This window comes from Oreochromis aureus, linkage group 5 (genome assembly GCF_013358895.1).
Source record: "Oreochromis aureus strain Israel breed Guangdong linkage group 5, ZZ_aureus, whole genome shotgun sequence".
In the NCBI taxonomy this organism is placed as follows: domain Eukaryota; kingdom Metazoa; phylum Chordata; class Actinopteri; order Cichliformes; family Cichlidae; genus Oreochromis; species Oreochromis aureus.
Genome location: NC_052946.1, coordinates 9,599,941 through 9,622,575, shown reverse-complemented (window position 1 = coordinate 9,622,575; position 22,635 = coordinate 9,599,941). Strand labels below are relative to the sequence as shown.

General features: G+C 40.8%; 1 protein-coding gene across 8 annotated transcripts in view; it reads right to left on the bottom strand.

Moving 5' to 3' along the window:
* Positions 1-22,635, bottom strand: part of itpr1b (inositol 1,4,5-trisphosphate receptor, type 1b) — a 79,630-nt gene that overhangs the window by 21,577 nt on the left and 35,418 nt on the right. For 4 of the 8 annotated variants that reach the window (XM_039612769.1, XM_039612771.1, XM_031731781.2 and 1 more), the window contains 12 exons: positions 17,638-17,673; positions 16,681-16,728; positions 15,769-15,898; positions 12,139-12,323; positions 6,104-6,287; positions 5,496-5,758; positions 4,121-4,321; positions 2,566-2,676; positions 2,075-2,170; positions 1,870-2,004; positions 1,389-1,496; positions 258-489 (listed from right to left, as the gene is read on the bottom strand). In XM_039612769.1, the coding sequence (XP_039468703.1) occupies positions 258-489; positions 1,389-1,496; positions 1,870-2,004; positions 2,075-2,170; positions 2,566-2,676; positions 4,121-4,321; positions 5,496-5,758; positions 6,104-6,287; positions 12,139-12,323; positions 15,769-15,898; positions 16,681-16,728; positions 17,638-17,673 (1,729 nt within the window). The remainder of the gene's footprint in view (positions 1-257; positions 490-1,388; positions 1,497-1,869; positions 2,005-2,074; positions 2,171-2,565; positions 2,677-4,120; positions 4,322-5,495; positions 5,759-6,103; positions 6,288-12,138; positions 12,324-15,768; positions 15,899-16,680; positions 16,729-17,637; positions 17,674-22,635) is intronic. The other 4 variants (XM_039612774.1, XM_039612775.1, XM_039612772.1 and 1 more) reach the window with 3 other exon arrangements.

The window sequence follows — 22,635 nt, the reverse complement described above, 5'->3', positions numbered from 1 at the left end:
TAGTTGAGGCCTTTATATTCTTTATTGGGATATGTGTTTTTGTAATACTGTTGTTTGTGGAAGACACATTTGGAGTAATCCTACTAGAGTGACAGGGAGGGAAACTTTGTGCTCACTTTTTGCTGATCATGCCAATATGTAAAACATAACCTGTATGCAGTGTATGTGTGAGAAAGGGCCTTGGGGCCTGGAGGGATGCAAGAAGAAAGAGCGTAAACCAGGCACTAGTTCATAAAGAGTTGAGGAGAAAAACGCACAGGGAACGGTGTTTGTGTTACCAGTAGCCTCTTGAGTACCTCGCAGCTTCTTCTGCCAATTCATCTCATTGAAGAGATCCTCAGAGCGCAGGAAGAAGTCATTGATCTTGCTACCTTGCTCATCTCGCTCTGTGGTGTAGTATACACGCAGCTTGGACTCCTGAGTGAGGAACTCGCAGATGTTGGGCACAGGGAAGACAATCTGCTCCATAGTGCGATCCAGCCGCACAATCTGGACACCAAACAGAGCAGCAGTCACCGATCAAAACATCCATGACTGCGGCAGGCAAATACTTCCTTATTCTTTTCTTATATGAAAACAGGTTGTATCCTTAAAGAAGTCAAGATTATTGTAGTAACTGAGGAAAAAAAAAGATTTTATAAACTAACCAAAATAAATAAAAAACAGAGGAAATCTCCTTGGTTTTAGTATTTATTAGTTTGGCAAAATCTATCATAACTTGACTGATGAGGCTTTGATGGATGAGCTTATCGAAACTAAAACAAAAAAAAAACTAAAACACTGAAGCTAATAAAAAATAAAGTAAATCTAAATATTTTCAAACAATATGAACTAAACTGAAACCAGCAAACCCACTCTGGAAACTCGCTGAAGCTAAACTGAACTAAAAACAAAAAGTAAAAATGGGAAAAAAATTACAAATATAACCACCATGACACCTCTGATTCAAATGGACTGCCTGGCATAAACTGCTCTTTAGAGGAAAAAAACAAAAACAGGGTTGTTTTCTTTCCAAAAGCAGCTCATGAACTGAACCAACAACTTGAGCTTGGAATACTGCCAGCAATCTGCATTCCTCTTACTCATCGAGTGCGCACAAGAGAATGAGCAAACATGCCAAAGGCACTCGTCATTCTGTCACGCGACACAAAGAAACACAAAAACAAACCAAGAAAAAAAAAAGTATCACATGCTTCAAGTCAATAGTTAAGCCAAAACATGTCACAGTCCCCTTAAACCAAGACTGGCATCTTGCAACAGAGATGTTAGATAGAGCTCATCCAGAAATAAAACTGTGGGAAAATGATGAATTGAAAATAACATACAAGACAGACGGCAGCAGGTGAACATTAGCGGAGTTTATTTACGACATGGAGCCAAACACTGACCTCAATCTGAGCGGTGTGTTTAGCATAGAACTCCAGGGCCTCGTCGCCCTCGCCATATGTCCCTCCTGGCTTTAACATAGCTTGCAGCTCCTTGTTGTGGCGGGCTAACTGAAAACAGATGATTGACAGACAGTCGTCACAATTGTTACTTCCAGCATGTCAAAAAGGTTGGGCAACACTGCTCGTATTTAGAAACTACGTTAACTCTACATGCTACTTTTCCTTTGTTTGAATGCATCAGCTTTCATTCACCAGTAAGGCTGCAGGGTGGGGCTGTTTAGCCCCATAATTACTGTCATTCCACTAATTGATTGTATAAACAGGCCCTCAGTTACTGAGCAGCCCACAGCCTGAAAGCTTTCAAAGAGGAGATGAGTATAAAATCAAAGGTATCGTGTGTTTTCAGGAGTTACTGGAAATCCACTGGTCTTATTTGCTCATGGGGTGTTCCCCTTTCCACACCTATTTTATAGCAGCTTACTTGATGTGCCAAGATGTAGATGTTATGACCGACATTGCGTGGAGACGCGGAGTGCTCCTCCTCTCCATCCTCACCCTCCTGCGGCTCCTCAACCTCTATCTCTCCCTGCATGTAGGCCTTTTTGATCACCTCCACCTGCAGGAAAAAACGACTGTCATAACAGCACCTGCTTGTTACTATGCAATTGTTTGCATTACACACATACCAGCTCTTTAGGTCTCATATTATACAGTATCCTCTCGGCATTCTCGCTGTCATGGCGACTCTCCATTATTGCGAGAAGCAGCTTGGAGGCATTATTCTGGGCAAAAGATGACAAGAGACAGATTGGCTTTTTTACCTGATTGTCAGCATTCCAGACTTCCAGAGACAGTAAATCAAATGCAAGTGTTCTCTGTCACGCTTTACTTATGCAATTTGTGATGGAGCACAGGAAGAACCCGCGCTGCTCTAACTACTTCCAGTCAACATTCTCTCGACATTTTCCTGTAATGATTTTGAGGTGTTCTACTTTCAGCTACTGTCAGTGAAACTGCAATTCCATGAATTTGAATGTTGTACCTAAAGCTTTTGACACCGTCTAATGACAGAACTACCACATTACTTCTCCTACAGACATGTAACGCCTGCATAATCAAATCAAATAACACCTTTAGACAGATTACTAAAAGTATCACACCACTTCAGAACACTCACTTTGAGTTCCAACACCAGATCCATCCTCTTCTTGCCAAGGGGGTTGATGTCATTCAGGATGAGAGCAATGATGATGTCAATGCCATTGCACTCATGTGTGGCAATGCAGTTCTAAGGAGCAAAGAAAAAGAAATGGCAAAACACAAGATTGACAGTAGTTCTGGGTTAAAAATAATGTTTAATCTCTGCTGTTGGTGTTTTTCATGATATAATCTGTAAAACCAGCAGGACAGCAGACAAGATTTTTTTTCTTTAGCAGTAATGAGATAACAGCCTGATCCACTTTCCTGTAAGTCAAGCTCTTCTCCTTTTTCTGCATCTATTATTTGTACTTATGCACACTTACAGATAAAGATTTTAATAAGTGCGAGATGGATGAATTGGAGGGGTTTATGTCTGAAATGGCAAATTTGATAGTGCATCACAAATTCCTTCATGTAATGTGACAGCTGTCTCAAACCTACAGCCAGTTATAAGGTGCCAACTTCAAAGACAACATTAACTGTGTCTCTCAACAGATTATGTATTCACTAACAAAGTGGAATTACAAGAACAGGAAACAACAGTGAGTTATCCATCTATCAACCATCTGTCAGGTAGGTATCTAAAACAACCAGCACCATTCTAAAGGCGAGAGTGGCAACATTATTTACATCTCATATGTTCTTTGAAGGAATTCTCACTCTAATTTCAGGGACTGTAAATTTCACGCAGTGTTATAAAACACTCAATTAAGTTTCTTAATCTTTATTTAACCAGGAAGTGAAACTACTGAGATTAAGAATCACTGTTCTGAGAGGATCCTGGAGAAAACAGGTGGGATGACAAAAAAAAAGGGCATAAAAAAAGCAAACAAAGACAAAAACAAAAACAAAACAACTTTGTTCCAGATTTCATTTGAAGCTTGACTAACACCGATCAGATTGCCCTCAGGTTTTCATTCCTGGCACAGTAAGGTAGTGACAAGGCAGGTCACATGTCATAAATACTGGCCAAGTTTCGGTGGCTTCGCAATCATAAATCACACACACATATACCACACCTCAGAGCTGAACAATAAAAAAGTGTGGAAGCCAAATGGTTTGGAGTGACTTGATACAATGTTACAAACAGAACATGCAAAGCACGAATAAAAAGAATTCCAGCACTTGTTCCCGTTTATTCTCTCTTTGTGAACAAAACGCTGTATTTAGTCTGGCAATGCCCCTCTGGCACTGTGTAAAGGAACTGGAATCAGTTCAAACAGTGACTGTATTTAGCCAGTTGCTTGTTTAGTCATGCCAGTTTCACACTTGTTATAAAAATGACCGCGCAGCGGCAGGAACAGAGGATGCCACCATCATGTGAGAAGACTACTAACCTATGCCAAAGAACAAACAGAGGCGTCCTGCCCGGAGTAGGCTGGTGTTAGCGTGCTTAGGAAAGACAAGAGCCCGACACATTCCTGACTACAGAGAGCTCAAGCAAAACTAACATCACGATCAAAGCCTGACATCGATTTGATAGATACAGAATATAAAAAGCTCACGTTGCACACAGGCGTACAGTGTGTTACCTGGTTCTCGTGGCAGGGGCCTTGGCAGTATTCAGTAAGGCTCTCCACAGTCTGGTTGATGAGTCCTACATTCTTCTCATTGATGTAAAGTCCCAGAAGCCCCAGTCCTCCTGTGGTGCTGCCACAGATGCAGTCCAAGAACTGAAGAGTCTCACACACCAGATTATAGTTGTTCTTGTTATTCTGGTTGCGTAGAAAATTCTACAGAAGGACAACATGAAAATAAACACTCAACATGGAATCTCTTTCTTTACTTGGACTCGTCTCATCAAAAACTTTAATAGCCCCTGTAGGGAAACAGAAACAAACTCTTTGTTAACAGTTAGTCGCAAAATTAAAATGTATGTGGCATGAGGTAAAACCAAGAGACTTAATACGAGATGATTCACGAGGGTGTCGGAATCTGCAGGGATGGTTGGCAGAAGAGAAATTCCTCTACTTAGGTAATCTAAACCATTTTCTCTTTCTCGCTGACGTGAGAACTAAATATAAAAAGTCGTGATGGCTTTTCCAAATCTACTGTATACGGCAGCAAGACAATTACTGCAGTGACGTCTTTGGAAAGAACACAAACATCTCAGTGAACTGATCATCTGTGCAGCGAGGCTAGCGGTAAATCAATATCTGGCTCCCACACAGGTTCAGAATGGGAGAGACAGCACAGAGCCAACCAGCATTTAATGAAGGCCTGTCCCAGTTTGGAGTGGAAAACTGAATCAGTGCAAGCAGGAAGTTTTCTGTCTGGGCTGCCGGAGCTAGCCACTACCAAACACGAGCACACTCATCATAGTGAAACCAGACCAGCACATACAAGACTGCGTCAGGAAGTTCTGCAACTGGTGCCTATTTTCAACAGTTTCATTTCTGTATAAGATGGTGTGATGACTGAAATTCAGAACACGGGACAGAAAATGTTAACCTTGCTCCCATCAGCCCATGGCAGGCTATATATTATATGTATATATATTCAAGGATTCAAGGAGCTTTATTGTCATTCGCATCATGTTAACATGAGCTGGAACGAAATTATGTGCACACGGTCCCGGAGCGAAATGAAACAAAATAATGAAGAAACAGAATTTCTTTTCTTTTTTTTAAAAGTAATAAATAAATAGCTGTTTTTTTTTTTTTAAACAAACAGAATAACAAGTAATAAAATAATACGATACATAATACGATAAGTAGAGTGCAACAACCTGGTACAACAAGTACCAGTATGGAGTATGGATGTAGAGTGTAGGTATAAATACTTCCGCAGCAAAGGGCATGATGATCAGCATTGATAAAGTGACAGTGTCAGTAAGTGTCAGTAAGTGTCATATATATATAAATAAAGGACTTCTAGTAACAACAAGCTGGTCTGATGATGGCTGACCTGCAGATCTCTGTTGTGGTTCTCACACAGCAGCTGCATGAGGCGCAAGATGGGCTGCATGATAGTGATGGTAACGCTCATCTCGCCCTCTTCCTGGCTCTTATCAGCAGCTGGGACAGGAGAGCCATCGGCTGCAGCTTGGTGCTCTTCGGCTTCAGCCTCACGACGATAAGTTGTGTAAGCCTTCTTGGTGACCGCAGAGGCCTCAACTAGCTGCTCCTTCACTTCCTCAGTCACCATCGCCACTACCGGCATATCTTTCACTAACCACAGGTAAAGAAGAGGCAGTCAAACACCACAGACCACTGGACAAGACAACTGTTACAATGACTGTTCATTTGACAAGTTAAGAATTTATGTACTGATCCTTGCTATCATTTACACATACAGAGATATGTAGAAATGATACATGTGGTAAATAATAAATAACATTTTTGTACACGGGTATAATTAATAATGAAGAAACGGATTTACTGCCTCGTACGAAGAGTGCAGCAGAGGTTTGCTTTTCCAGTTTGATGGTGTCATGTGTGAGTTATTTGACAATACAGTCAAACACTTCCTTCTCTGCATTGTTATGTTGGTAACGCCAACACTTGTCCGCTGACCTTTCTTGCGTGCCGGTGTGTCTTTGTCTGGTGGTTCCTCGTCCTTTTTCTTGCTGCCCAGGTCACTGGTATTGACAGTCACAGTGGCTTTGATCTCCTGCTGGGCCAGCTTCATCCGCTCATAAAACACTTTAAAGAATTTCTCAGACTTGTTGTCTCCCGTTAAACGATGGTAGAATGACCTCTGGGGTGGAGACACAAAAGAAAGAAATAAAATAATACGAGTCGCTCAGACAACATCCTTGTAGGTTTTTAAATACCTTATAGTGTTTACTTAAAAATCAGCATTTACACCAATATTTTAAACACATTTTAATCTCTTACAGGCATTTCTTATCATTGTCTCTGCTAATTGTTCTGCAGCGCTGTTAGCCAGAGGTTTAGTGAGAATTAGTTATATAATCCTGCTTTCACAGTGCCAGGAAAACATGCTCTAAAGGCTCACCTGATTTTACACTATCTGCTCTCTGCCCCTTATCAGAACTTGCTTCTGGCACCCAGAGTACTCAGATGGGTCTTAACATGCACAAGTATATGACCAAGGGCAGAAACGAAGACGAGCTCTGGGATTAGCATGCAGCCACATTTAAAAACATGCAGATACCAAAAGAAGCAGCTACACAACCTGTCCTGCAACCTGTACTTCACACGAACATGTGAGGAGTACATGTGAGCAGGAAAATGCACACAGCTGTATAAACGTGTTCATAGAATAGGGCTCACTCGTGCTGAGTGCATTTGTTTAATGGCAAAAAAGCAATTACTTTTTACTTTTATAAGCGTTCAAATATGAAACACGAGACATTTTCTTCACAAACCTCTTACTCATACTGGAGCAAAGGAAATATTCTGCGACCTACAGCTACACAAAGGCCAATCTGGCTTGAAAGCCCTGTTACACGGAGCTGTTGTTTTTCTGCAACAGGCTCATATGTTCTGTCCCATTTTCCTCTCAACAATCCCTCCTTACATAAGACCTGTAATCAGCTGAGTGGTTACAGTGAGGGCACAGAGCGCCAACACTGTTACATCAGCCGCAGAGGGCGAGCAGTGGAGGGAGAAAGAAAAAGGGAGCGGGAGAGGAAGAGAGGAAAACCCTGCCCTACTTTTCACTGCCAGAGCGGCACGAAGTGAGCGTGTGGTGTGAGAGGGAGGTGGAGAAAGGGTCCGAAAGTGGGAGGTGGGGTTGATGCAAGCAGGAGTTATCACGTACTGAGATTCTGGGGCAGCTTTCAAAGTCTGTTACATAAGACTCTCTCCAGGTTTAGCTAAACTCAGTTAAGTTTGAAAAAAAGGAGCAAAGCATAGAAACAGTACAACATCAGCAGTGCATTACGCTGTAAGAGATAAGCAACACATGTGCAGAAAATCAAGACAACTATTGAGACATCTTTCTGCAAAAATCACCTGACTCAAATCCCGAGAGGAGCAGAGCACTCAGTGTATTAAGTTGTTTTCCCTCCCTTCCTTTATGCAACAGTTCCTTTTTCAAGCCTTTAACATTGTGTTGTTGACAAGGGTCATTCACTGATAGTGATCTGATTAAAAGTCAGACTTATGCAAGCAGACATACTTCTCCCAACAACAGCTCCAGGACAGCAGCTTTACAAGATAACTATATTAAACAGAACTCATGACTGCGGCCATAAAAACTCAATTTCTTCACTAATGTGAAGAAAATTATTTTGTCAACACTTGCTTGTTATTTTTACTGAACAGCAAGCAACAGCTGTTTTCCTGTCTGCACACAGTCAGGGTTGGGCATCTGTGTCATGTTGAAAACATTAAAAACTGTCAAAAGCTAGCGTAAGTTGCTTACTCACACTCCTTTGTTAGATATTTCCATTTTTTTTAGAAGTTAAAGGCTGCTTTGCTAAGCAACTCTATAGCTCTGTAGCTGACAGCATTGTTAGATGGCAATTCACTCAATAAGAGAGTCCAATTTCCTTCAATATGACAGGATCTCAAGCCTAACTCAGATAATCATTTATACACATGTTGCAGGCTAAATTAGCAACACTAATAAGTCTTCAAGGATACACCTAGACAATGAAATGGGTTTGTATAAAGACTTAAATCCTTTCTTACACTTGTACTGCAACACTTTGGCATGGATCGCATCTTTATTGCTGGATTGTAGGACCTCATAAACAATAAGGCTTTAGATCTGGTTATCTTTGCTGAGTAGCTACAGCTTGTTGGAGGTGGAGCAAACAGTATATTAGGTGGGTGTGAACTCAAGTTTTGTCTTATCTGTGTACTTGGGAAGCAGTGAGAGAGTAAGAGTACAGGTCCAACCACATGCTAACTGCCACATTGTGGCTTACTTCCTAGCAGAGAGAGAGCACAGCTAGCTATCGTGTACCACGATGAGATAGAATTGAAAGATTTTAACATTTAAAAAAAAGTCCCGGTAACAACTTTTATAACCCTTTGAAGAATGTGTCTAGCTGCAGCTTCTTTGCTGACTGCTGAGTCATTCTGTAGAGAAAACTGCCATCACCTAGCGAGTCTCTGCTTTGCCATCTGAGGCAGTTTAAACCCTCTACGTCTCCCACTAAAGAGCCAATAAGCCTCCTGGGAGCAGTTTTGATCCTGCTGCTTTAGGCTGACTTGAAATCTTCCTCCTATCTTACAGAATCAATAGGACAGCACAGCAGGCCCTCCTGTCTGATTATTCTGCACTTCTACTTTTCCCTCCATTTCCCGTCAGCTGCTACCCCAGCTTCTGGCATCAACACGAGCCAGTTATGTAAGGCCTGTTTATACCACCAGCTCTCCCTTTCTTTTTATCCGTCTCCCGCCTTTGCAGCCTGACACCTTGGTGAGTGACAAAGCCATCTCTGTGCTTATTGGAGGGCTTCAGTTGCGTACTCTGCCACCGCCCAGCTGGTATCCACCGAGATCTGCTCTTTGAAGCTATAACAAGACTGCCAGATAGCAGGTTTAAATCAAAGCAATCTACACGTGAGTGCGTTTTCTCAGAAATCTGCACGAGCAACCATCCGCACAGAGTCTAAAAATGCATGCAGTGACTTCGGCAAGTAATGATTGAAAGAAAAAGGTACACATGGCAGGACTGAAATAATTGGACTTTCATAAACTATAAACTGGGATCTAAACAGTAATTTCCTTGCCCACGCCGCAGTTAAACGAGAGCTGGTATGCTGAGGGCACCAATGCCTGGAAACTCACTTTGCAGAATCTTTTTAAAGCTTTCCAAGAGGTAGCTGTGAAGTGAAACTGAACCGATGAGAGGTGGGAGGGGGTAAATCACACTTGGAGGGGGCTGAGGGCAGCGGTGTGCCACAACAAGCCTATTGAGTAAGAGCAGTCGCACCTGTTCGTGCCTGTGACAGTTAGGGATCTGAGGTCATGATGACAGCGATCACAAGATGGATGGTGGGCTCGGAGAAGCAGAGACTTTACACTTCGTCTCTTACATAACTCATAGACACACTCCCACAAACTCTAAGGCTGTTTGTCAAATAAGCTTTGTAGACTCTAAGTATAACCTGCAGTATGGCTGCGTGCATGTGCTGATGGAGTGTACATTTGAGTATGCACGAGTGAGGTTTTATGATCACTCTAGTTTTGCTGTGTGAATGCTGAAAATTACTCAGGGGCTGTCACAGTGTTTTACTGCTCATCTCTGAACCACCTGCAGGGCACGAGCATACGTGTCACGCAACATGTTATCCTGTCCAACGTGAGCCGTGCAGGTTTTGGTCATAATATGAGAGTTATGTAGGTCAAAAAGTAATGTCAACCTACAGCATGTATGCTGAACAAGACAGGCAGTGTGTCATTTTACTGTCAGCCAAAATGTACAGAAGCAAAGTTGGCAGATTTTGTTGATTTAAAATAAATGTTGTTACTTTATGTAATTGAAAGTGAAGATCTTATTCTTACTTAGACCAACATAGTGAGACGCCTACTACGTGACTGCTGAGTACGTGACATGAGTATGAACACATGCGGGGTTGACTTACTTACTGGTGACAGCTTTGCCTTTTGGGTAGATATGTAGATAAGTAGATACAAAAAGGCTTAAAAATTTACTGACGATGCATCAAAAACATCTTTTGTTCATCTACCAATGGTTGCGTGTTTGATGAGGTGCATCGGTGACATCAGTGAGTCCTAAGTGTTACTAAACAAAGTTGGCATATCTTGACAGGCCTAGATAGGATTCCCATGACTCGGTGAACGCATGATGTTTTAGATCTCCAGTTTCTAAAGCTCTATTTTCATCAGACAGACACGCTTGAGTAAGAGAAACGACAGGTAGGACTGTGCTATGACCCATTTCTTTCTGTCTTTACTAACACATTGACTCCTTTTCTCAGGGCTGTGATATTAAGTCCAGCTAGCACAGAGCTCTGGGCCCTGTGTGAACCCTTTCTGAAGCAAAGGAAGCGTGCTCTCTCTCTGTGTCTCTCTCCCTCTTTCTTTTATTTATTTTCTAGAAATTGCATTGGCTAGGCTACAAACCTGGATTACCTAGAAAACAAACAAGCAGCCTTCTTGGAGAAATCTGGGGCCATGTTGTTGTCCTGCTTTTCATTTAGACAACAAGAACCCTTCTGTCCTAAAAGAAGGGCAGGCAACCAATCCTTGTGTAAGACAGGAAAATGTGATGCATCTGCTGATATGCTGTGAATTAACTTTGGATCATACATGACTCCTCAACAAAGCTTACTTGTCCCAGCATCATTCCAAGGAAGCAGAAAAACACATTAACTCAAAAACAGGACCTTACTTGATAAACATGTTCTTATTTAAGATCATGAACTGTTTTGCTTATCAAGTTCACTTTGAGGTGCTTCTGTACCAGCAAGTGTAGGCAAAATGCCTCGTCACAGTAGGTGTCACAGGTAGAAATGTATACATTTACTAACGGCTCAAAACTGCTTCTACACTTGTAATGTGCACAAGAGACTCACTGAAAGCTGCAGTTAGACAAAAGTAAGCTACAGACTGCTTTCAGTAGTGGACATCAAGCTTTTTAATTATGCCCAGATTTTAAAAAGTTACAAAAGCAATCCTAAAGAAGGCTACAGGTCTTTCCAAAGGTAGCAGCAAAGACTGTATGAAATTTAACGGCTCTCTTTCGAAGCCTTTAAGGATCACACCTTTCATTGCCCTCTTAAAAGGAGCAAAACATGACCCAGATAGGAGTCTGTTAGAAGGACTGGGGCTGTGGCTGGGGCTCTGTGTATTATTCACCTAGACACAGAGAGAGGCAGCAGCTTTTGTAACAGGAGTCATGTGAGAGCCTTTGCATACAAAGTCAGGCCTTGTCAGGTAACGATACTATGCAAATAGGAGGCTATTATGCAACAGCCTTGTTTATGCAACACAAATACTAGAGCACACATGCATAAACCACAAAACCAGAATATTCTGATAGACAGCTTATAAGCAGCATGCACATACAAACACACACACACACACACACACACATGCATAGACACACAGACACACAGACAGACTGCAAGGCTGAAATAATGCAATAGTACACAGTGGTTGTCTCCACTCTCAACCTGCTTTCTGTGAGGTTTGCAAAGAGTTAGTGTTGCCGTAGCAACCCCTGCCTGACAGTAGAGAGGTGATGACGTGCTCAGCTGCACAGCTTGGACATCTCCCAGCAGACTACTGTTCGTCTTCCTTTCTGGTTCTTGGCCTGAGCTTTTTTTTTTTTAAACATAGAAAATGTGACGATAACATGCTTTCTGCATTGTTGTGAAGTCGACATTTTAAAATACAGCCAGGCTGATACTCTGACAACAAATATGCGCCCTTTTCCTGAAGGCATCTTTAGCCTCTGTTTTTTTAAGTTGACAGCAGGAGAGCAGCACTGACTTAAATTCTTGACATTGCGGGTGAACACATGAGATAGCATCTTATTGAGATTCTGCTCATGCCTCTGTGTAGGGAAAGGCTTCAGTGCATTTAATTGCTGGTTAGACTTGCAAGTGTTGAACTTTTACTTGTGAACCCTGTGACCCACTCCCCCCACTGCCCTCACTTACCTGAATGACTGTGTTTCCACCCTCCAGGAGTGCAATGGCTAATAATATGCTCTCTTGGAAAATCCGATCGCTGGTGGCGTTCATGATGAGGTCAATGACCAGATCAGAAGCCCCTTCTTTGTCCAGGTGACACTGGACCTCTGCTAAGCTCAGCTCCCCTCGACCTCCGACCCCGGAGCTGACAACTAGGGGCAAAGAAGTCAGAAGTCCGATTATTCCCTTTCACTGTTTCCATCAAAGTACAAAGAGCAGCAGCTCTATCTCGACACTGAGTGAAATGGAACATTTAGTGCAGCATTTATTTAGGAACTCTGTAAACTAACTCAACTAACAAAGAAAGTGGGATATCAACCATGAATACAGGTGGATTACTGTCACTGTTAGTATCAGGTATTTAGTGCATACGCAAAACAGTTTACTGCTGGCCTTCAGACCAACCTGAATAACCAGAGAGATACTATAAACACTGGGTTATACCCTTATTACCTTTACCAAGGACATTATGTTTTCAGTAGTGTGGAGATCATTCTTACATTATGTCTGTAAACATGACAGCTTAAAAAGTTTTGACTGAAGTCTGCTAAAACTTTGTAGGGGTGTAGAGTGGGGTCAGGTAAACAATCGAATAAAAGTTTTTAGCTCCACCAAGGTATTCAAGGTCAACTTAATGAGCAATTGGTTTTGACCTCTGACCGTCTCCTTAATGGTCAATAGATTGATCTAAAGGATCAAATTGCTAAGTATTTGCGCAGGTATTTGCTTTTTAATTTCAGGATTTGTATCTTTTTTGTGTGTTTTTAAAAGGTGGACACGATGGACAGTGCAGTGCATTTAGCTTATAATTATAACTAAAATCACAATGACATTTGGGAAAGTCCTAATAATTATATTTAAAAAAAAATCTACATGTGGTTGATTCAGTCGTGAGCGATTGTTTCAGTTTGGTTTATTTTATTTAAGATGCTATTGGGTAAGGAGGAAGTAAGGCGATTGTGAGTCATGTAATAAGCCACAGGTGTCTTTTCAGACACCACACACTCAAAAAAAAAAGCAAAAAAAAAAGCACATTAGATGTGTCTCTAATCCACTGAGGTACTTTAACTCCTACTGCTGCCTACCACAGCCAGTAAGAGAAGAACTGGTGAGATAACAGCACCCATCAGAGCCGTCTCTGGCTGGGCGAGTCACTGAATCAACAACACATCCCATTCTAGATGGAGCTTGGCTCTTTGGTCGCCTGGCAACAACACGGCCTGCGTTATGCGGGAGACAGAGCCAGTACGCTCAATAGCAGAGCCCCCCAGGTCCAAGGGTTTAAAGCAGTGTAAGGCCACAGCTGTGAATAAGATCTTTTTTTCTTTTTCATGCCTTCTAAAACATTATAGAAAAATATGAGTCATCGCTGATGAGAGACACGACGTGACTCACTGGAATGGGTAAATGTCACTTACGAATAATCTATAAAATTTATGAATGTCAATCTCATGTAAGCAAAAAGTGAGTGAGGGGGAATCAAAACACCACTTTAACTATTTCCTGTACAAATTCCTGATTTGGTGAGACCCTTGGTAAATAACTAAGGACACATTTGCAAATCCTTTATACTCTACTGTATATTTCTCTGTAAATATTAAAATGGCAAAATATTAAATGTTGATAAAGGGATATTTTATTCAGTTTCATTGAGGCAAATTGAGGCATTTTCAAATCTGATGCCAGCAGTATATATTACAATAAATTATATGTACTGTTTTTTTTTTTTAAATGGACCAGAAAAAAATAAAAAAGGTTATTTATTTATTTATTTTTACCGTAAGTTAAAAAAAAATTATGTATACACACATGACAGTTCCAGAAGTACTGCTGCTTTTTCTCTGTCATTTAGGGCCAACTAAGGTGAAGTGAAAAACTATATTTTGACTAATTAGGCTCACTGGTCAGAAGCTTAACCAGAAGCAGAAATTCAGACAGCCAAGAAGAGTTTTACTGCAACTTCCTTGCCCCAAATGTCGTTCACCACTTGCCTAACTCACCAGATTTGCCTCCCTGTAACTATGTCCATTTTCCAGAAATGAAATTCAAGTTTAAGGCTCACTATTTAGACACAGTGGAGAAGAAACAGGCATGGCAGTGGTACAAGTGCATGCAGACAGATGCGATGGGAAAATAAGCAAAGCTCAGAGTGGTCCAGAGTGGCAGCAGAAGATGACCTTGATGGCTTTAATTTGACCTAATAAACAGTTTTTTGAAAATATGCTAACATTCAGATGATGGCTTTTTCAGTTAAGCGCTTGATTTTTTGGCAACACAATGCCAACCCACATTCTCAACCTATAAAATGTATCCAAAGTTAAAGAGCCACAGTTCAGCCTACCAGTTTCCACTGCTTCACAAAAAATCCAAAGCAGTATGACAACAGAGGACCAAGACAGCCTGAGCACCTGAAATCACTTTCAGTACTACAGCAATGAGTCTCCTCAGTTCCTAAACACTGAAGACTTACGACAGTGATAAATGTCAATTTCAAAATTCAGTACAGATTCATCATTTGCCGTGTTGTCCTTTACTATTTTCAAGTAAATGCACAGCGTCTATCAGGTAAATGACTGTGAATGTGGGCGCTGAGTTTAAAATACAACATTTACAAAGTATGTTCCAATACAATGCTCGAGACACGCTGTGTTTACTGCTACCCACTGGAAACTGTCACTCACTCACTTTTCCTTGTAATCTGTGCAAATAACAGAAATATTTCCAGCATTTTTTTTTTAAATAATTTATACTGTTGACAAAAACCAATTACTCTGCAAAGAGTTAAATGACTCTTTACAGAGTAATAATAACTCTTTTATTATTGTCAAAAGTTAAAAGTTTTCCTCCTTAAGAAGATAAATTTGGTAACATTTCATTTATGTACATGAGCATCTGGTTGTAATAAGTAGCAATTAACCAATTTAAAAAATACTGACTAATAAAAAAAAAAAGGAAGGGGAGAAAGAAAGTCTTAAAAAGTTATTTTGAATACTGACAAACAAAATGTGGTCAGATTAGTCTATGATCAATTTACTTATTTATTTTTAATTAGGTTAGGTTAAAACTCTGTGAGCATTGTTACTGTATTTAATTCATTAAAACAGCAATTTTTAACAGCTTGTTTTGTTTAAAAAATATCTGAATAAAAATTAAATAAAATTACTTTTACAGAAGCTTATGCACACATGGTTTGACTTGGATATAAATAATTATTTTCTAATGAAACTGTAATGACTGCAGCTATCAAAACAGATGGTTTAATAGAACTAGATGGAGCTATGCAGCGATAGATGGAGATAAATAGTGGAAGCAGATTGCAATGGTCGAAAGATTTCATTACAGGAGCTGAAAACCTAATTATTTAACTTTTTTTAAAACCACATTTACATAATTGCACAACTGAAGCTGAAATTTTTCATGGTTTTCTAGCTAGCTGTCATATATTATAGCTGGCAGACTAAAAACTATTAGCGATCTAATTTTTATGTTGTGTGTGCAGCACTGTCCCACCTTCCCCAAGTAAATCATTTAATTTCATCTTATCTTTACAGCATAACCATACAGACACACAGACACGTAGAGCATCGTTACACAAACCTGTAGGTGATTTCCCTTGCGCTCCTGGCGTGAGTGGGCCGTTACTGAAGGTTGTAAGGCTATCTCTCCTCTGGCCAGCTTTGATATTACCATAGTATCGATTGACCAAAATCTGCCGCAGAGCCTCTCCCTATCAGGAAAATGAATGTTAGGAGATGAAGATCTATTTCTGCAATAGAAATGGAACTTGAACCCAGAGTTACTATGCTGACACAAGACTATCAAATTCATGCAGAATTGCACTCATAGTAGTATGTCCTACATAGACAAAGCCACAACATAAAGCCATAAAGGGTTACAAGGTTCCACATAAACCAAAAATGAAACTTCATTTTGTAAAACGAATTTCTGAAATCGTATCTCCTCGCTTCACTTGAAAGGTTTCCTTTTGGTCTTTCATGTCATCTTGGTGTTTTATGGCATTTTATGGCCATACACGTGCCTTGAACTTTTGTGCAAATAAAACAAAACATAAAAAGAAAGAGAAAAAAAAAATCAAATAAAGATTAATCTTATCAAGATGTCCACCTGGGAAAAATAGAGCACACACACACACACACACACACACACACACTTTTTATTTGATCCTTGCACTCTGACCTCAGTCAGTGATGTTCAGAGTTGACACTGTGCTCTTTCTCCGTCTCAACATATGCATTAACACTTGGCCTCGTATGTAAATCACAGCAGTGTGTCACCTCTGTGTCAGTCTGTAGCAAAAACAAAGCGCAGACTGAGAACCCACATTAGTGTTTCCTGGTTGATCTCTGTCACATGTTTTGTATCATAACTGGGAGGGGAGTGAGTGAGTGCCATGCTGTAGCAGCAGTGCAACAGTGAGGGCATCACAATCAGTCAGTCAGTGAGATGCAGGCCTGTGCCAGACCACAGCAAACCAAACTCTTTACCTACCCTCCTTTGATCCTCCAGTTGCTTCAGTGGCTGGTTGGGATCAAGCTCCTTAAAGGTGAGGTGAGTTAGCAGAAAGCATTAAAATAAGAAAGAAAAAAAAAAGGTTGGAAAGGAAAGTTGGGGGAAACAAAAATAGGGTGTCAATACAGTGCAAATTAGTTACTTTACAAGCATGCAGGAAACTGGGTGCAAAATTGATCATGCAGTTAAGAGGGAAGTGGTTGTGTCAGGGAAGATGTGAGGTCGAGTCAAAGGCGTGCAGGGCTTCATGCAGAGGAGGACTGACATGCTTTTTTTTAACACCTTCAAGAAGTTTTTGAAGTAAAAATCTTACAGTTTTAATATCTAAAATTATAACCACTTGTCAGACTACCTCCCTCATTACTTTACGCTCACAGTGGAAAAAGTGCCTAAATTATTTACATAAAAGAATGATAGGCTGCTGGAGGGAAAGAAACAAGCCTTGAGAAAGAAACACTCCAGGTTACATAACAGAGCAGTGAGCTACTGACATACACTGTAAGCACCAATCTGGGATGGAAAAACACCTCACCCATGACTCCAACCCCCACCCCACCCTTACAGCAACCCCAATGAAAAGAGGTCAGGGGATTGGACTTTCATCAAAGAGCTAGAAGGACAGATGGGCGGATGGGAGAAATGACGGAGGGAGGGAGGAAAGGATCAGTAGAAAAGCGGAAAACTGTATGCAAACAAGGGCACATATGTAGCAAGTTCCACAGAAGCAGCAGTGACAGAGCAGTGATGCAGGACGGGCGGGGGGGTGGAGATGAAAGTGGAAATGCATAAGGAAAGGTTGTGACTTTTCTTTGTTTAAATAAGGATCTGGAAAACACACAGCACAAATAATACAGGATGGTGGCCGATCATGAGAATGAGTGATGATCAGTAGTGACGCATGTTAGTGGGCAACGGGCCAATATGAGTAAAACACACCTCGGCCGGGATTTCGGGCTCAGGTGGAGGTGCCAGCTGATTGGAAATAAAAGGACGCAGTTAGTTGGGGTTAGAAGTAGTCGGATTAGTTAGGTCACTTCTCCCTCCAAGAGCAGCTTCCAAAACAAAAACTCTCTATTACCAGTAACACCAACGATTCATCATCAATGTGCAAAGAGCCAGGAGCAGAGAAAGCAGACACAAAATGATGTTATGGCAAAGTGTTTGTTTTTTTGTTTTTTTGAAGTGTTTCTCACTTTAGTTTTCATGGGGTTTGCTTGATGACAGAGCATGAGTGATAAGCAGCATTACCGCATCGCAGCAAAACAGCAAAAGCTCAGTTTGCCCCCACCTCACCACAGACTGCTGGTTATTAAAGCAACACTGGTGTGCTTGGTATTGTGTGGTTCCCTCTTAATAAAATGATAATAACATTACAAACCAAAGATGGCAGAAGCAAATATGCACACTTTGATTTTTTTAAGGATATAAAGAAACAAGTAATATTTACGACTGAGCACGTTTTCAAACCATTGTCATAATATGTTTGGTTTAACTACAATCATATTGTTACAATTGGAAAGTTTGCCTAAAAATAAATTAATAAAATAAAAAAAATAATTAACAAAAGTAAAAAATTACCAAACTTTTCCCATGCAAGCTGTTTGAACAGTAAATGTATGTATTACATGGTCAGAGATGCAAAAAGTACAACTTATTTTCAATACATATCCCAAAGTACTGAAACCAACCCAAAACAATAGATACATAATTCAGAGAGAGAGAAAGAGTAAAAAAGAATAAATTAAAAAAAATAATAGAAATTCTAATAATTTCCTACCACATAATAAAACACTGAATACTTTGGTGGCATAATTATACAGAGACCCTTTGTAGACATTTACCTCAAATGAGTTAAAACAAAATAAAGTGCTAATGCTAGCCTATTCAGTAGATGATTATTTTCTGTGAATGCCTATTTAAAAAAATTTTAAAAAATAAAAGTCTATCCACACGCACGCACACACACACGCACACACACGCACACACACGCACACACACGCACACACACGCACACACACACACACACACAAAACATCTCACTGCAGATAATGCAAGAAAAAAAAGACTAAATAACAAATACACAACCAAACATGGGCATTCGCCTCTGTCTGTAACCCAGTCATGCTGCTTTATGCTGATTAATTGTGCAACTGGACAGGAATTTCCCTGCATCAAGCCTCCTTTAATGTCAACACACTGACTTCCACAGAACAACGGTGATGCATCACACATCATGCAACTCAAGTTATATTCAGCAGCTAGTTAGCAGCAAAACTAACTTCTCTTAATATACTTCAAAAACTAACACGTGCATCGAAATATGACCATGAGGACAGCCCGATCATATAATTGCCAGCGTTTGTAAGGTTTCCAGAATGTGTGATTAAAATGACTACAGAGGCGAGGCCTGGCAAATAAACACAATGGCACCGTGAACACTTGCAATAAATAGTGGCAGCAAGGGTCACATGGTCTCAGTGACCAGGAAAATCTGTTGCACTTTCTCTGGAGAGTCAGTTTTCAAACCATCTCTCTATTAAGAATATTAGAACTGAAAGCCTACACCTACATAGGATTAGATGGAGCTATATTATCTATTTTTTTTTTATATTTATATAAGTTTACCAGGAGTAGAAAGCTGGCCCTGTACCATGTGCTCATTACTAACCAAGTTAAATCTTTAATTTTCTCATGGCAGTCCGTCTAACCTAACTTGAGCTCCAGCAATCCTACCGTCTCCTGGAAGACGTGTCTGATGTGCTTTTATTTCCAATTACCACTGCAGATCACACATCAGCGGAGAGTTTAAAATTCCAGGAAAACAGAGGGGGAAAAAAATGCTTTTGGCTCTTATGTAACTGCTGCCTGATAGCTGGCTTGAGCCCAAGAATCGTGCAACTTAAGTTAAGGAAACTGGGACAGTGCTGCCTGTTGCTGAGAAATGTCCGCAGCTCCCCCTGTTGAGAAGAAAAAACAGAACAGCTCGGAGTCTCCATAATTCAGTCACTGTAGTGGGCAGGAGGATAAATGAGGACAGGAGCAGGCTATCTGAGGCAGTTTGGCACAGAGAATGATGGGAGTGGCAACTGGTAAATAAAGAGAAGGCTAAAAGAGGAAGTAGGTAAAGGCAAAGAGACAAAACAACAATGTTTGTGTGGGGATTGGAAAGATTGTGGTGACAAAAAAAAAATGCACAAGAAAAATAGAGGAAATAGTATATTCAAAACCTCCCAAACACAAACTGTAATTGGCTGAGATAATGAAGAGACTGTTACTGGTTGACGGCGAACAAAAAGAATTTGGCGAACTGGAAAAAGACATTTGCGCCCACACAGAGAGACCGTCGCACTCTGCTCGCAAAGAAATAGTTCCCTTATATAAGCTTCGTGTCTGGTTACACGCTCAGCCTCATCCTCAGCTAACCTCTCTGTATCACCTGAATTAGAAGGAGAAATGATCTCCATCTCGCTCCCTTATGCTCGTGCAGCCTCTCAAACGAAAGCCGTGCACACGAAGCGAGAACAAACAAGCGCAGTGATTGATGCGATAAGGCCTGACAATGAGTCCGCCTAGCTGGTCAGGTCTTGTTTTCTCCCGGCTTGCATTTTATCACGTTGCTATTTCTGGAAGAATGAGATAAGCTCTTCCTAATGGGTGAAAAGTCATTCCACTTGATCCTGCTCCCTCATCAGCCTGACTGGATATGCAAAATCCAGCACAGCGTCTGGGCGTGCAGCAACAAGAAGCACGATGGAGTCTGTCAGACAGTAGTGAACTAACAGCTGCACTCATTCCTAGAGGTCTCTGGGTGGGTGATTCTGAAAGAGAGGGGGCGTGTTGTAAAAGGTCAGGGAGCAGCAGCAGGCTACACACTTGGGTTACGTAACAGCTATAATGGCAGTTTATCTTGCTGGTGATGAGGGGAAGTTGGGGTTTTGGCCTGTCTGCCTTCCTGCCATCAATCCCGAGTACCCAGAGACGTGCAGCCAGCCATCAGCCACGCCGCTGCATGGTGTTGTTAACGTGAATGAGTGGCAGAGAACATGTGCCGTGGGGTTAGAGAGTGTGTGGACATTCTTAGGATGCTGCACGTGGGAGGAGTTGATGAAACAAAGTGGTGCTCTGTGAGAACAGCCCTGTTTTTGTGGAAGCTGGGGATTTCCATCACTTGAGCAGTATATACGGGGAGAGAGGGAAGGAGGGAAAGCAAGACAGAGACATAACAGAGAAACTGAGAGCACGCTGCTTCCTGGCAACTCTGGAAAGACCCTTTCCGACAATTTCTCCATTTCCTTACTTAACAGCTTTGTTCACTTCTCTTACACACAGACGCATGCCCTGCACCACACTCTGGATTAAGCGGCTATTGTGATGTTGGCGTGCTTTTAACTACAGTGTTTCCTGCTGCTACAGAAACGCTTCCTCCCGTGCAATACTTTCAGTTTGAATCAATTTAGTGATTACAATACAAGCTCCCGACTAGGCTAGACATATAGATATACAAGCTTTCTATTATTCAGAGCATTACGGTTTCAGTATATTTTAAATCAAACTGTGAATCACAAGGTCAAGAATTAACTTTGATGCTTTGAAGACAGCCAGCAGAAGTCCCGATAAAAACCCGATAAAAAAAAAAAAGTGAGCAGAGGAATGGGTTCAGGTCGTTTTATCCAATTAGAGCAAAATTGGAAAAAAATACAAAGTGCTTTACAATAAAACACTTTAAATCTGGTTCCAGTTCTTTTAAATATTTAAAGAAATTCCAATGCTAGGGGGCGCTTGTTGAAAGGGCTCAATAACCCTGGCCAGAAACCAAAGAAGTCTGTGTACCAATTTAAAACAACAATACAGTCAGTAAAGCAAAAATACAGTCCTAAAACTGAGTCTAGAACCCACAGTCCTATACTTAAAATGGCTAAAATATAGCAGCTAGCCTGAGAAAGCTGAAGGCTGGTGAACTGACATCTACTATGAGTAAAGATCTGGCAATAGGTCAGTAGGAGAGAGAGAGCAAAGTGTGAATAACTCCTACAAAATGAGCTTAAAAGATTTGTAAAATAAGGTGTAAACATCAAATAAAATGAAACTCCTCACAAAACATCTACATTCGTGTAAAATAGTAATCTTTTCGCAATACTGGTCTGAAGTGACATTTCAGATATGTTGTGGTTGTGGTGGTACTCATAATCTTCAGAGAGCAGAAACAGGTTTCATCAGCAATTTTAAAGGCCAAAAGGCATGACCACCACACACGGCCCGATGGCCTGTTTTACCAAGCATAGATGGAGTATTCCCAGCTATATATACACTCACACCTGCTCTTGTAATTGTGGCAAAGGGCTTAGAGGAAAAAATATGGCATCTTATCACCATCCATCATCAGGGGGCTGTGCGACATTTAGAGTGACTCGTGCCACAAATAGAAACAGCTCTACGATGTAATGCAGTGTAACAAAATGGCCTTAAAAATATTATTACTAAGCCGCCTGTGTGCTGACACTGACGCACTGAATAAATACATTTATCGAGGAGCCTGTATTAGCTATCTTTAAAAAAAAAAAAAAAAAAAAAAAAAATATGAAATACAAAAAAATTAACCTGCACAAAAATAAAATCGTTGTTTGATGGATGGATAACTTTTGTATACATGTTATATCCAAACATTAGTAACTATTGATTATAGAATGTCTCTCGAATTTCTCAACTACTTCAAGAAAGTTTGAACCAAGTTATGCTTTACATCCATGTCTCTGCAGACTTCTACTAGATATGCAGTAATAACATGACCCATAAATTCAGTTCTGACAGTCCACAAACTTGTAGCAATGACAGCAGACAGTGCTTTAAAAAGGGCACAAAGCAACGAGGAAGAAGATTCAAATTCTAGCAGGTGGATGCTTCACACCCAGCTTTAAACCACATGCACAAAAGATC